General features: G+C 41.3%; 1 protein-coding gene across 2 annotated transcripts in view; it reads right to left on the bottom strand.

The window, feature by feature from the left end:
- The window catches only part of ETFA (electron transfer flavoprotein subunit alpha), a 98,697-nt gene extending 84,383 nt beyond the window's left edge, over positions 1-14,314 (bottom strand). Inside the window, exon 1 of one of the 2 annotated variants that reach the window (XM_008972393.4) lies at positions 14,093-14,314. In XM_008972393.4, the coding sequence (XP_008970641.1) occupies positions 14,093-14,131 (39 nt within the window). In that variant the 5' untranslated portion in view covers positions 14,132-14,314. The remainder of the gene's footprint in view (positions 1-14,092) is intronic. The other variant, XM_034939192.3, reaches the window with a different exon arrangement.
- Between the last annotated feature and the right edge of the window lie 412 nt (positions 14,315-14,726).

A 14,726-nucleotide genomic window follows, 5' to 3' on the forward strand; every position in this document is an offset into this window, starting at 1 on the left:
ATCTGCAGAATTAATTATATGGTACCCTTTCTTTTTTCGTTGGAAGAGCATCATATTTTGGAAAGGACTTTGTAATAAATAAATAATTAAATAAAATTAATAAAATAATTAAAAATAAAAAATAATTTAAATTATTTAAATCACATTTCACAAGAATTGCCAGTAACAAGCTATTTATTACCAATATATATCCGACATCATATTTTTTATTATGTTTCACACATCATTTGCCATAAAAATTATGAGATTTCCATCACCATTTGAAGAATAAATCCAAGATTTGGTGGCAGAAGGCCCATACTTGCTGTAAATTATAGTTCTATCATAAGATAAATTAAGTAGTTATCCTAAGGAACCATCAAGCTTTTAGAACTTCCAATTGGAGATTATATATACTTTTTAAAAGATTTATCAAAATTAGATTTATAAGCATAAACAACAAAAGAACATATTTAAGAACCCACTCAGTCCATCTAGCTGATCGATTTTTACTAAGCATTATATACATCATAAAGGTACTCTATTTTATTGACTCCTCTATAATTTTTAAAATATTAAACTTCCTTCTAATTCAATGTTTTACATTCCATTTCTCAGATACCACCTAGAGAGAAGCTACAGCCTCTAGGCATGGTTATGCGGCTTAATTCAGCAATAGCGGTTGTGTAGAACCTAGAGCAGAAGAAATTGGCCTGAACTTTTAAAATGTTATTCTACAATCTAAAGCCCATCTGCAAATTTAGGAGGATGAATCAGATTAGAGATTTTTTTTTTTTTTTTTGAGAGAGAGTCTCGCTCTGTTGCCCAGGCCAGAGTGCAGTGGCGTGCTCTTGACTCACTGCAACCACCGCCTCCAGGGTTCAAGCGATTCTCCTGCCTCAGCCTGCCAGGTAGCTGGGATTACAGGCATGCATTACCACACCCAGCTAATTTTTGTATTTTTAGTAGAGAGTGGGGTTTCACCATGTTGGCCAGGCTGGCCTTGAACTCCTGACCTCAAATGATCTGCCTGCCTCAGCCTCCCAAAGTGCTGAGATTACAGATTGAGCCACCGCACCTAGCCAAGATTAGAGATTTTCAAACTGCATCTATAGAAGGGTTCTAGGAAGCTATCTCAGGAGCCACCACATGGGATAAGGTAGGGACTAGGCATGTACAGCTGCTAGAATGCCCCCCTACCCAACTTTGCTTTAACCAGATTAACCAAACTAACATTGATGGAGCACTGTACTAAGCAGTTTTATACATAGTATCCTATTTAAAATTCCTACAAAGTCTATGATGGAGGTACTAGTATTACTCCAACTTCACAGATGAGGAAACTGGAGCTTAGCAGCTACACAGGTAGGAAGCAGAGTCAGGTTATTCTAAGTCCAGGTAGTCTGACTCCACAGTTTGAGTTCCTAATTACCAGCACACATCAAAGAACCACCATTTTTAGCTGTTTTATACATGGGTCATTCCTGTAAGATTGCACTTGGCAAACATTCTTGTGCTTAAAAAAAAAAATAGCATTGTCAGAAAGAAAAATATAATCTCAAAAGACCTCTTTTCCTGCTCTAAAAATTCTATAACTCTAAAATCCTATTTTAAGCAGAAGAGTAGTACAGAATATGACTAAAGAGTAAAAAAAATACATGTCCATTATTGAAAAGGTTTTAAAGGAAACAAATTTTCATTTTATTATTTTATAACCCATTGCCTCTCTACACTTTAGGATCAATCCTCTTTTAACAATAGTTATGAGAGGAAAAGGAGCCAAATTCTTAAACATTTAAAGATAACTATTGAAATACTTAATGAGGTAATTGCCTCAAAAGGAATCTCGATCTCTTCAAACACTGCTATTTAAATAAAAATTAACTATGCAGGCCTATGCCACCCATAAATTCTTAGTCATCAGCCTTACCTGGGCTCTCAAAACTGCCTAGCAATGCTACCACAACTTCCTTGTTCGCACTCTCACCTTCCACAGCAATGATTTCAAATATCCTCTCCTGATGTTTCTCTTCTTTTTCTTTTTTGGAAACAAAGTCTCCCTCTATTACCCAGTCTTGAATACAGTGGCACAATCACAGCTCTCTGCAGCTTCAACCTCCCAGGCTCAAGCGTTCCTCCCATCTCAGCCTCCCAAGTCGCTGGGACCACAGGTACACGCCACCATGTCCAGCCAATTATTTATTTTTTGTAGAGGCAGGGTCTTGCTGTGTTGCCCGGGCTGGTCTTGAACTCCTGGGCTCAAACGATCCTCGCACCTTGGCCTCCCAGAGTGCTTGGATTACAGGCATGAGCCACCGTGCCTGCCTCCTGATGTTTCTTAAACTGCCAACACATTCTGCCCCCTACTCTTAGAAGGTAGCCTCACCTCCTACTTCACAATGACAACTAAAGCCATCGGGGGACCTGATTTCCTTTCCTGATACTCAACATAGAAATTCCTGTCCCTGCCCTATTACAATTCCTGTCCTTGCCCTATCACAATGGAAGCTGCTGTGGATCCTTTCTCCTGGGTCTAATCCCTTCATCTGGGATCTAGATTCCATTCTCTCGAATCTACTCAGAGACTGTAATTTACACTTCCCAATCATGTCTCCAGCTTCTCCCTTTACCCTGGTTCCTTCTCATCAACATTTAAACATGATTGAGGCTCTCCCCATTTGCAACAATCCTGCTAAAAAGCCACAAACCCACATTCAACTCTAGCTTCTCTCATTTCTCATTCTCACTCCCTCCTCAATTACTTGCATCTGGTTTTTGCCCTCACCCAAATTACCAACAAACCCTTTTCAGGCTTTATGTTACTTGTTATCTCAGCAATGTTTGAAGTTACTGACTACTCCCTTCTGCCTTCCATGGCTTAATTTAACCCCTATAGAAGAGTGGCTCAAATATTTTATATATATAAATCTCAAATAGGGTTCAAAGCTCTTTCCTAAGTGCTAGACTTATAATAAGGTTACATCTGTATATCTAAGTGCTTAACTTGCCTGTCTCATCAAACACTTTCCATCTCAGCAAATTTAAACTTTAATTCATGTTTTCCCTCTGTTCCTCCAGCCCCTTCCCCATACTGCTACTTCTCCAGACTTCGATCTGCCCCAACCATGACCAGAGAATCATCTCTGGGTTTTCTCTCAACCTTACATCTAACCAACCACTCAAGTCATAACAATTCTTCCTTCTAAAGAGAGCTACTCCTAAATCCATTCACTTCTCTCCATCGTCAATGCCAATATCCTAGTGCAGGCCATTATCCTTCTCCTCTATTACCCCACAGAGTCTCCCAACCCAGCTTGTTTCTAACCTACAATTCTGCTTCCTACCAATCTATTTCTCTCAGTGATCGTTCCATGACACAAATCTAACATGTTATTCTCCCCTGCTTAAAACACTGCTATTGCTTTCTGCCTCCTCTGGATATGGTAAACTAGACTCCTTAGGTTGGTTTATCATGCGTTTATTTTATGGCGTGATCTACCTCCCTAACCATATATCCCTCACTGCATTTATGCCTTATTTTCAGATACTTGAACTTGCCATGCTCTCTCAGACTTCCAGCCTTCCCACACATTGCTCCCTCTGCCTAGTGGACCTCTTTCCCTGTTACCCTACTAAATTCCAATTAATCATCCTTAGGTTTTCTGCTGAAAGGTCAATTCCTCCAAAAAGCATTAGTACAGTTGCAGTGGTAGAGTACAGGCTTTGGAGCCAGCCACGTTGCCTGGGTTTGAATCCCACCTCCACCATAACTTCTCAGTACCTCAGTTCTCTGACTGTAAAATGGAGATGATGATAATAATATTAATATCTCATAGAGTTGTTGTGAGGGTTAAATTAATAAATGTAAAGCTCTTGGAATGATGCCTGGAACATATTAATCCTCAATAAATGTTAGCTACACATAAAAGCCTTCTTTGGACCGTCTCGGACTAGTTAGCTTTGCTAGCACCAACATGGTACCCTGTAATTGCCTTCATTACAGCACTTATCACACCTGATCATATTCACCTGATTGTCTTGTCTTCCCCCTTTGATACTGAGTACAGGAGCAATGTCTGATATTTCTTACCACTATAACCCTAGACTCCAGTATCCAGCACAGAGCTGACACCAATAAGGGAAGTGAACATTTTTTTTAAAGAACTCTTCGTTGGCCAGTCGCAGTGGCTCACGCCTGTAATCCCAGCAATTTGGGAGGCCGAGGCCAGTGGATCACCTGAAGTCAGGAGTTCGAGACCAGCCTGGTCAGTAGTGTGAAACCCCATTTCTCCTAAAAATACGAAAATTAGCTGGGCATGGTGGCATACGCCATAGTCCCAGCTACTCAGGAGGCTAAGGCACAAGAATCACTTGAATCCTGGAGGTGGATGTTTCAGTGAGCCGAGATCACACCACTGCACTCCAGCCTAGGCGAGAGAGACTCCATCTCAAAACAAAACAAAACAAACACCTCTTCATCAAAAGAATGAGAAGACAAGCCATAGACTGGGACAAAATATGTGCAAAAGACATATCTGATAAAAGACTTATCTAAAATACATAAAGAACCCTTAAAAGTCAACATAAAAAATGAACGATCTGATTTAAATAGGGGGAAAGGATCTGAACAGGTACCTCACCAAAGAAGATGGCCAAGAAGCATATGAAAAGATGCTCAACATCAAGATGCTCACTAGGAAATTGCAAATTAAAACGAGATACCACTACACACTTATTAGAATGGTAAAAAACCAAAACACTGACAATACCAAATGCTAGTAAGGATGTGGAACAACAGAAACTCTCATTCATTGCTGGTAAAAATGCAAACTGGTACAGCCACTTTGGAAGACAGTTTGGCAGTTGCTTATAAAACTAAACATAATCTTACCATACATTCTAGCAACTGCACTCCTTTGTACATACCCAAATGAGTTGAAAACTTAGGTCCACACAAAAACCAGACGTCTACAGCAGGTTTATTCATAACTGCCAAAACTTGGAAGCAACCAAAATGTCCTTCAGTAGGTGAATAAATATTCATACAATGGAATCTTATTCAGCAGTAACAAGAAATGAGAATGACATGGAGGAACCTTGAATGCATATTACTTAGTGAAAAAAAAAACAGTCTGAAAAGGCTACATGCTGTCTAATCCCAACTATATGACATTCTGTTAAACGCAAAACTATAGAAACAGTAAAAAGATCAGTGACTGCCAGGGATTAGGAGAACAAAGCATAGAGGTTTTTTGTTGTTGTTGTTTTGTTTTTTCCAGGGGGAGTGGGGGCGGGGGCAGTGAAACTATTCTGTATGATATAATAATGGTAGATACCTGTCATTATACATTTGTCCAAACCCATAGAAGGTACAACACAAAGAGTGAATCCTAATGTAAACTATGGACTCTGGGAAATGCTGATGTCAATGTAAATTCATTAATTGTAACAAATAGACAACTCTGGTGCTGTATGTTGACAGTGGAGGAGGTTGTGGGTGTGTGGACCAGGAAGACTCTCTGTACTTTCCATTGGATTTTGCTGTGAACCTAAAACTGCTCTAAAACATAAAGTCTATTTTCAAAAAATTTTATTTTTAGAGACAGTGTCTTTCTATGTTGCCCAGGCTGGCCTCCAATTCCTGGGCCCTAAGGGATCCTCCTGCCTCAGCCTCCTGAGTAGCTAGGACTACAGATGTGTACTACCACACAGGCTAAACTCTACTTAAAAACAAAACACCACAAAACAAAAAAACTTCTGCCAGGTGCAGTGGCTCACACCTGCAATCCCAGCACTTTGAGAGGCCGAGGCGAGTGGATCACCTAAGGTCAGGAGTTCGAGACCAGCCTGGCCAACATGGTGAAACCCTGTTGTCTCTACTAAAAATACAAAAATTAGCTGGGCGTGGTGGCAGGCGCCTGTAATCCCAGCTCCTCCGAAGGCTGCGGCAGGAGAATTGCTTGAACCCAGGAGGCGGAGGTTGCAGTGAGCCGAGATTGCACCCTTGCACTCCAGCCTGGGTGACAAAGCAAGTCTCCATCTCAAAAAACAAACAAAAAAAAATGATTTAAATGTAAGACCTCGAACTATAAAAACCCAAGAAGAAAACGTAGGAAATGGCATTTTGAACATAGACCCTGGCAAAGATTTCATGACGAACACTCCAAAAGAAATTGCAACAAAAATAAAAACTTACAAGTAAGACCTAATTAAACTAAAGAGCTTCTGCACAGCAAAATAAACTATCAACAAAGTAAACAGACAACCTACAGAATGGTAAGAAAAAATTTGCAAACTATGCATCTGACAAACGTCTAATAACCAGAATCTATAAAGAACTTAAATCAACAAGCAAAAAACAACCCTATTAAAAAATGGGCAATGGACATCAACAGACACTTCTCATATGTGGCCAACAAGCATATAAAAAAATGCTCAACATTAACTAATCATTAGAGAAATGCAAATAAAAACCACAATGAGACATCTCACACCAGTCAGAATGGCTATTATTTAAAACTCAAAAAACAACAGATGCTGGCAAGGTTGCAGAGAAAAGGAACGCTTATATACTGCTGGTGAGGATGTAAATTAGTTCAGCCACTGCGGAAAGCAATGTGGTGATTTCTCAAAGAACTTAGAACATTCGACCCAGCAATACCATAATTGGGAATATACCCAAAGGAATATGAACCATTCTACCATAAAGATACATGCATGTGCATGTTCATGGCAGCACTATTCACAGTAGCAAAGACATGGAATCAACCTAGATGCCCATGCAAGGGATGGACTGGGTAAAGAAAATGTGGTATATATACATCATGGAATACTACACAGCCATTAAAAAGAATGAGATCATGTCCTTTAGAGCAACATGGACGGTGCTGGAGGCCATTATCCTAAGTGAATTAACGCAGGAACAGAAAAACCAAACATGGAATGTTCTCTCTTGTAAGTGGCAGCCAAACATCAAGTACCTATGGATACAAAGAAGGGAACAATAGATACCTGGGCCTATTTGAGGGCGGAGGGTGGGAGCAGGGTGAGAATCAAAAAATTACCTATTGGATGCTATGTTCATTACCTGGGCGGCAAAATAATCTGTACATCAAACCCCCAGGACACATGATTTACTCATAATAAATCTGCACAGATACCCTGCAAACCTAAAATTGGCCCAGGAGTTTAAGACCAGCCTGGACAATACAGTAAGACCCTGTTTCTATGAAAGATAAAAATTAAAAAATTAGTCAGATGTGGTGGCGCATTCCCGTAGCCCCAGCTACTTGGAAGGCTGAGATGGAAGGATCATTTAAGCCTAGAAGGTTGAGGCTGCAGTGAGTCAAGATCACACCACTGCACTCCAGCCTGGGTGAGAGAGTAAGACTCTATCTCAAAAAAAAAAAAAAAAAAAAAAAAAAAAGGGGGGGGGGAAATACAGCAATGATAAATGATTTTAGACAAAACTAAAAAATGAAGTGATGTTTTTATCTAAAGAAAATCCTCGGCCAGGCGCAGTGGCTCACACCTGTAATCCCGGCACTTTGGGAGGCCGAGACGGGCAGATCACAAGGTCAGGAGAGCGAGACCATCCTGGCTAACATGGTGAAACCCCGTCTCTACTAAAAATACAAAAATTAGCCGGGCGTGGTGGCGGGCACCTGTAGTCCCAGCTACTTGGGAGGCTGAGGCAGAAGAATGGCGTGAACCCAGGCGGCGGAGGCTGCAGTGAGTCGAGATGGCGCCACTGCACTCCCGCCTGGGCAACAGAGTGAGACTCTGTCTCAAAAAAAAAAAAAAGAAAGAAAGAAAATCCTCCGCTCTATTACTTTATCACTCAGTAACAATAGTTTAAGGCACCTCAGTGTGCAAACATAATTTCACAGATATCCTTTCAGTGTTTTCCAGTCCTCTAACAAGATTAAACCTCTCCCAAACACCCTCTATGTTCTGTAACAATGACCACACTTAAAATAATGTGTTTCTTCCTTACTCTGTTTGCATCACAAGGGCAGGGACTAGGTCTGTCTTGTTCTCCACTGTGTACTTGGTATCTACCTCTCTGGCGTACAGTTGGCACTCAATGAATAGTAACTAAATGAAAACTTTTCTTAAAATTATCAAAAACTAAAAAGCAACTGTTTCCTCATTGATAATGTAATCAACTAAACATGTATAAGGGTAACTAAACAGTATATAAACTGTTACATCACTAAAACAGACACACCATCATGCTTTTAGAGAAGTTCTCTATACTCTGTTTAGACTTGGTTGCAAATAGCAAAATATGAAGTTTTCTTTCTCATGCCAGCCACATATCCATATAAAGTTGACTGGCCTTTATAAGATAGTATACTTCTTGTGGGCAGGATTTAAAGAGGTTATCACCCTCTCTGCACCCTTTCAAAGCTAAACTTCTTGAAAATAATTTCCACAGACACCAACTCTATTACCTCACCTTCCATTTTTTCAGTTACTCATGCAAACTGGCTTTCACCTTCACAACACTGAATACAATCTTTCCAAAGTCACCAAAAACTTCATTATGGCTAAGTCCAATGAACACATTTTGGTCCTTCTCTTTTTCAACCTCAATAGTTTTGTTTTGTTTTTTTTCTTGTGGGGGTGGGTATTTGTTTGAGACTGGGTCTTGCTATGTTGCTCAGGCTGGTCTCCTGGACTCAAGTGATCCTCCTGCCTCAGCCACATGAGTAGCTGTGACTACAGGCACATGACACTGTGCCCAGCGTCAGCCTCATTTTTGACATTGTTTTTGCTTGTCAGTTTTTTAGAGTTCTTGCTGTGACTTGAACTGTATATTCACATAGTAAAGTACCACAGATGGCAGAAGAAGAAAAAAAGCTGGAATCTAACTCTCTACCCTTACAAACCCACTCATAACCTAAAGTAGTAAGAATGATTGTAACCTATACCTCCACCCCAACCATCTTTGGAAACTAGGTGTAATGAGGGTATAGAGGGCAGGGGAGGGTTTTTTTCTTTTTTTTTTCTTTTTTTTTTTTTTGAGACAGAGTCTCGCTCTGTCGCCCAGACTGCAGTGCAGTGGCGTGATCTCAGCTCACTCCAACCTCCGCCTCCCGGGTTCAAGCAATTCTCCTGCCTCAGCCTCCTAAGTAGCTGGGATTACAGGCATGCACCACCACACCCAGCTAATTTTTGTATTTTTAGTAGAGACGGTTTCACCATGTTGGTCAGGCTAATCTCGAACTCCTGACCTTGCAATCCACCCACCTCAGCCTCCCAAAGTGCTGGGATTACAGACATGAGCCACTGCGCCCAGCCGGTTTTTTTGCTTCTTAATTAAAAAAAGAAAAACAGCAAGAATAAGCTATAAAATCTTTCTGAGTCATACCCAAAAGGATAATATATAAAGTCACCTATCCCTATTTTAACATACATTTTGTAATTTTTAAAATGTATATTATATTTCTGTACTTTAAATACTTCCTTTAATCTTTTTAGTAATAAAATATAGCAGCTTTTAACCATGACCAGAAATGTTATATGACATTGACTGTAATACTAAAAACACAGTCAATTTACTTCACTTTAAGAACGGACAAGACTCTTAGTAGACACATTGGCAGGCATCATAATTTTACTGAATTCACCTTATGCAATAAATTTTCTTTTAGAATCACACCAAAATTGGCTCTCTTTCTTCTTTCAATAGAAATTAAAATTTGCATGCAAATTACAGAGTTCAATCTTATTCATCAATACTAGACAGAAAAGTGTCATGTTCCTTCACACCAGTTTCATAGCTTCTCAGTCCTGATAGATATTCCTTCCCACCTGACAATAAACACAGTAACAAGAGTACTCAAATGACCTTGAAATTGTTGTTTCACTCACCACATAAATATTTTTCTGCATCTTCTTATTCTTCAATAAATCAATTTCAAGAGCAAATTAATAAATAACAATAATTAGGATGAATATCCCTGCAAGAATATTAACTAACTGCAAATGCCTACCTATTTTCCTCTTGGTGTGTTCTCTAGCTCTTTATTATAGATATAAAAACTATCTTTGTTAACAGATGACTTTAAAGACCATTGCCACACACATAAGGATGAAAGACTTTACTCAATGGCACAAATCAGTCAGAACTAAAAATGGAACTTAGATACCAAATGCAAGTCATTGAACTTATATCCTAATAGTTTAACAAAGTGGTTTAAAAGAATACATAAAATTTACCATCTTAACCTTTTTTTTTTTTGAAACAGGGTCTCACTCTGTTGCCCAGGCCGGAGGGCAGTGGTGCTACCTGGGCTCAATGCAGCCTCAAACGCCCAGGTTCAAGCAAGTCTCGTGCCTCAGCCTCCCAAGTAGCTGGGACTACAGGTGTGAACCATGGCGCCTGGCTATTTTTTTTTTTTTTTGGTAGAGATGGGGTTTCGCCATGTTGCGCAGGCTGGTCTCGAACTCCTGAGCTCAGGTGATCCATCTGCCTCAGCCTCCCAAAGTGCTGGGATTACAGGTGTCAGCCACCATGGTTGGCCCCATCTTAACCATTTTTAAGTGTTAAGTGTTAACTATATTCACATTGTTAACAGTTTATGGTAATCTTTTAACTGTAATTCCTAACTTTATTTTTTTAAATATGGTTTTGGAAATGTATCCTCTTCCTAAATGCATTAATGGTTAGCTAGAGAACATTTTTTTTTTTAATTTCAAGAGTGGGGATTTGAGATAAGCTATTTTGACTTTGTGATATCGCAAACATATATATGTAAACAAACAGGAGTCAGATTGAATGGGCCCCACTTTACAAACATGAGACAACTTGAGCATAAGGTAGAAATGTATTATCCTAAATAAGGATCCATGTATCCATAAATCCATAAATATGCAAGAAGATAATGTTCTTCCTTATAGTAGAATAACTAAAAAATGTAGAAGGTATCATGGAAATAGAAAATCACCATTTTGCATCATAGTAATCATTTCTCAGGCAAAAATCATCAACAGATGCTAAGACTGGGTAAAAGTCTGATGAGAAATAGGAGAGTCACATAGTCTCAATGAATCGCCTCACAGATTAGTTAAAAATTACAAAAGGAGGAGTATTAACTTGACAGTGGAGAAACCTGGCAAACAACACTTTGGCTAAGTAACTAAAGTCAGCATTACCACTAATGGGATAAACCAACATTAAGTACCTGCTAATATGATGCACGGGGAACACAATACCACTTTTGTGACATTCCCACCAAGAATACATGACCTGAATCTAATCATGAGGAAACACCAGACAAACCCAAATTGAGTGACAGTCTGGAAAATAGAAGGCCTGTACTCTTCAAATACACCAATGTCATCAAACCCAAAGGAAGGCTGAGGAACCTTTCTAACAGAGTAAAGAGACATGAAAACCACTTGCAGGACATCTAGAGTATCTTAGACCAGAATAAGGAAAATTGCTATAAACTGTACTAATGGGACAACTGGCAAAATTGAACATCCATAGATTAGAAAACAGTATTTTATGGTGAAACTTACAGATATTGCCAATTACAGTGTAGTTAGAAAGTGAACCTCTTTGTTCTTTTAAAATATCACTCAATTATTTAGGAGTAGAGGGCACATTTGCAACATACTTTCAAATGGTTCAGAAAGATAGTATTATGTATATATGTGGAAAGATAAAGCAAATGTGTCAAACTGCTAACATGCTGGGAAAACCAGGGGAAGGGTTTTGAGATTTCTTTGTACTATTCTTGCAACTTTTCTATAAGTGCAACTATTTCAAAATTTAAAAAGTTAAATACAGGTATATGTCCCTATTAATATATGGGTCCACTTTAGAAGTGTTGCCACCATTTCTTTTATGCTAGAAATCCAAATCTCTCCAACATTCTTAATGACTTTAAAACAGCTATTCTAGGCTGGGCGCGGTGGCTCACGCCTGTAATCCCAGCACTTTGGGAGGCTGAGGCTGGCGGATCATGAGGTCAGGAGATCGAGACCATACCGGCTAACACAGTGAAACCCCCGTCTCTACTAAAAATACAAAAAAATTAGCGGGGCGTGGTGGCGGGTGCCTGTAGTCCCAGCTACTCAGGAGGCTGAGGCAGGAGAATGGCGTGAACCCGGGAGGCGGAGCTTGCAGTGAGCTGAGATCGCGCCACTGCACTCCAGCCTGGGCGACAGAGCGAGACTCCGTCTCAAAAACAAACAAACAAACAAACAAACAAACAAAAAACAGCTATTCTACTTAGCTTGACTTCAAATTTTAAAAATAAGTCAAGGTCAAAGTCTTTGGCAAACCACAATGAATATCTGGAAGTAATGTCTATACACATTAGCCAACGATGTGGATAGTAAAAATTACTTAATCATTCCATTTTTTTCTGTTAGCTCTACAAAATTACTGAGTCCTAAATTCCATCCCCCACCACAATTATAATTTCACTTAGGCCAGACTTGTAATCTGTCCACAAAACTGTTTTCCAACTGCTGCATAGAGCAGCATTCTTCTGGCTCAGGTTCCTGGAATTTCCCCAAATTCATGACTTTCACTTGTTTATGTCTAGATCCCCAACCGGGAGAAAACATGTCCTGAGGGGAAGACAGGACACTAACCTGAAAGACATGGGTTTGAACTCTTTAGGGGAGGGGAGGGTCAGAACTTTTTATTAAACAAGGAATACGCACAAGAAAAAAGATGTCTAAGGCTAGGCGCGGTAGCTCAGGCCTGTAATTCCAGGACTTTGGGAGGCCGAGGCAGGTGGATCACTTGAGGACAAGAGTTCGAGACCAGCCTGGGTAACATGGGGGAAACTCCGTCTCTAAAAAAAAAAAAAAAAAAAAAAAAAAAAAAAAAAAAAAAAAAAAAATTAGCCAGGCGTGATGATGCGCACCTGTGATCCCAGCTTCTCGGGAAGCTGAGGTGGGAGAATCGCTTGAACCTGGGAGGTCGCGCGACGGTTGCAGTGAGCCCATATCGTGCCACTGCACTCCACTCCAGCATGGGAAACAGAGCCAGACCTTGTCTCTTAAACAAACAAACAAAAGTCTAATGTCTACAGACATCTAGAAAGAGCTCCAGCTATGCCTCAGAGAGAAAAATTCCAGGAGTGGATGGGAAAATATCCATGCACAGGAAAAAAAAAAAAAAAAAAAAGGAGAAAAGGTACAAACCATCAGGTAAGTTTCTGACCCAAGTTTACCAATCTTGTTTCTCATTTCACCTAAATGTAAACTAGGAAAACTACACAATCCACAATATAAATTATTGTTACTTGACTTGTGACTGGTCAGTCTCCAAATACTCCTTTCCCACAGCATGAGAAGGAAAATATGTTTCCTATCAGTCCTTCTCACAACAGAAGAGAGAAATGTGGTTTGTCACTAATGAAACACTGAAAATGTACCACTGTCACCAGTTAACCTAATCTACAATCTGCTGGTTAAAAGCAGGTCAGCCTGAAGCATATAAAAAGACGTCTGCCTTTCAAAACTGGCTAAAGCTGTCAAATCGGATCGCAGGTTTTACAAATACAATCACCTAAATTCAGCCCTGCTCCATAAACCAGAAAGCAGAACCAGCTTCCATAACTGGCCACGCAGCCTCCCACCCCACCCCACCCCCGCCCTTGACAGTGAGTGGGTCGGAGTAGCCACAATGCGCCCAAAGTGTTTAATTCTTCCAGAAATGCCGGCCTCCGGGAGGAATCTAGGTTTGAAACTTTCCCCAACAGGGCATTCCCCGGTGACATTTTGCTTCCTCGGGTGTGGAGCAAGTGTGGAGGACCTGGCGGCCCGAAAGTGCCCAGAGTGACCGACAAAGGTGGGAAACGGCAGGGCAGAGAGTGGGCCAGAAGAAGGGGCAGCAGACGCGCAAATTCACATCATTCGGGGTCACCCTGACCCCAAACCTCTGACTTCTGCCCCGAACTGGCGTCCCGCAGGGAGTCCAGGGCAGGCCCCAGAACTTTGGACCCAAGTCCCAGGCGGGGACCGGCCTGCGGGCGCGAGGGCTGGTCGAATCTGAGGGGGCCAGTGATCTTTGCAAGACCCCATAGGGACGGCGGGTTGACGGGGGGCCGTCCCTGGGTTCGCCTTCCCAGTCCGGACTCACCGCCCGCCGGAGCTGCCCCGGAGCCGCCGCTCGGAACATGGTCTCCGCTTCCGCCGCAACCTCGGCCTTACAGCAGCCCCGTGCCCGGCCAACTGGCGCCGCCTCAGCCAGTCACCTAATGCTCGCGAGACGCGCGAACGAGATAAGACGCCCTAGACCGGCAGCACGAGCCCGCGGTTTCCGCCTGCCCATTGGGCGGCTGCGCAGCCAATAGACGGCGGGAAGTTAGGGGCTAGACTGGGAAGTGGGGCAAAGGTGAGGCTATTCCCCGGGGACCTTCGAGTAAGCCGGGGCCGCGGAGCGGCAGAGACAAAGCTGGCAACCCGCTGATGACCGAGCTCAGACTGTACTGTCTCACAGCCCCGCAATGGTCAGCATTGCTAGAGTGAACTTCAAAACTGAGCTGACCTCGGGGTAAGGTACGAGTGGAGCCTTGCCAATTCCAATTAGATACCTTTCCCATATGCCCCTATTTCCCCCTGTATTTCCCCATGGTAGCAATTGTCACATGGGTTGTAATAACCTAAGTACTTGTCTGTGTCACCCATCTGACTGAAGATCTGTAAGGGCAGAAAGTATGCCCTTTTTTTTTTTTTTTTTTTTTTTTTTTTTTTTTTTTTTTTTGAGAGAGAGA

This window comes from Pan paniscus, chromosome 16, assembly GCF_029289425.2.
Source record: "Pan paniscus chromosome 16, NHGRI_mPanPan1-v2.0_pri, whole genome shotgun sequence".
Taxonomy (NCBI): domain Eukaryota; kingdom Metazoa; phylum Chordata; class Mammalia; order Primates; family Hominidae; genus Pan; species Pan paniscus.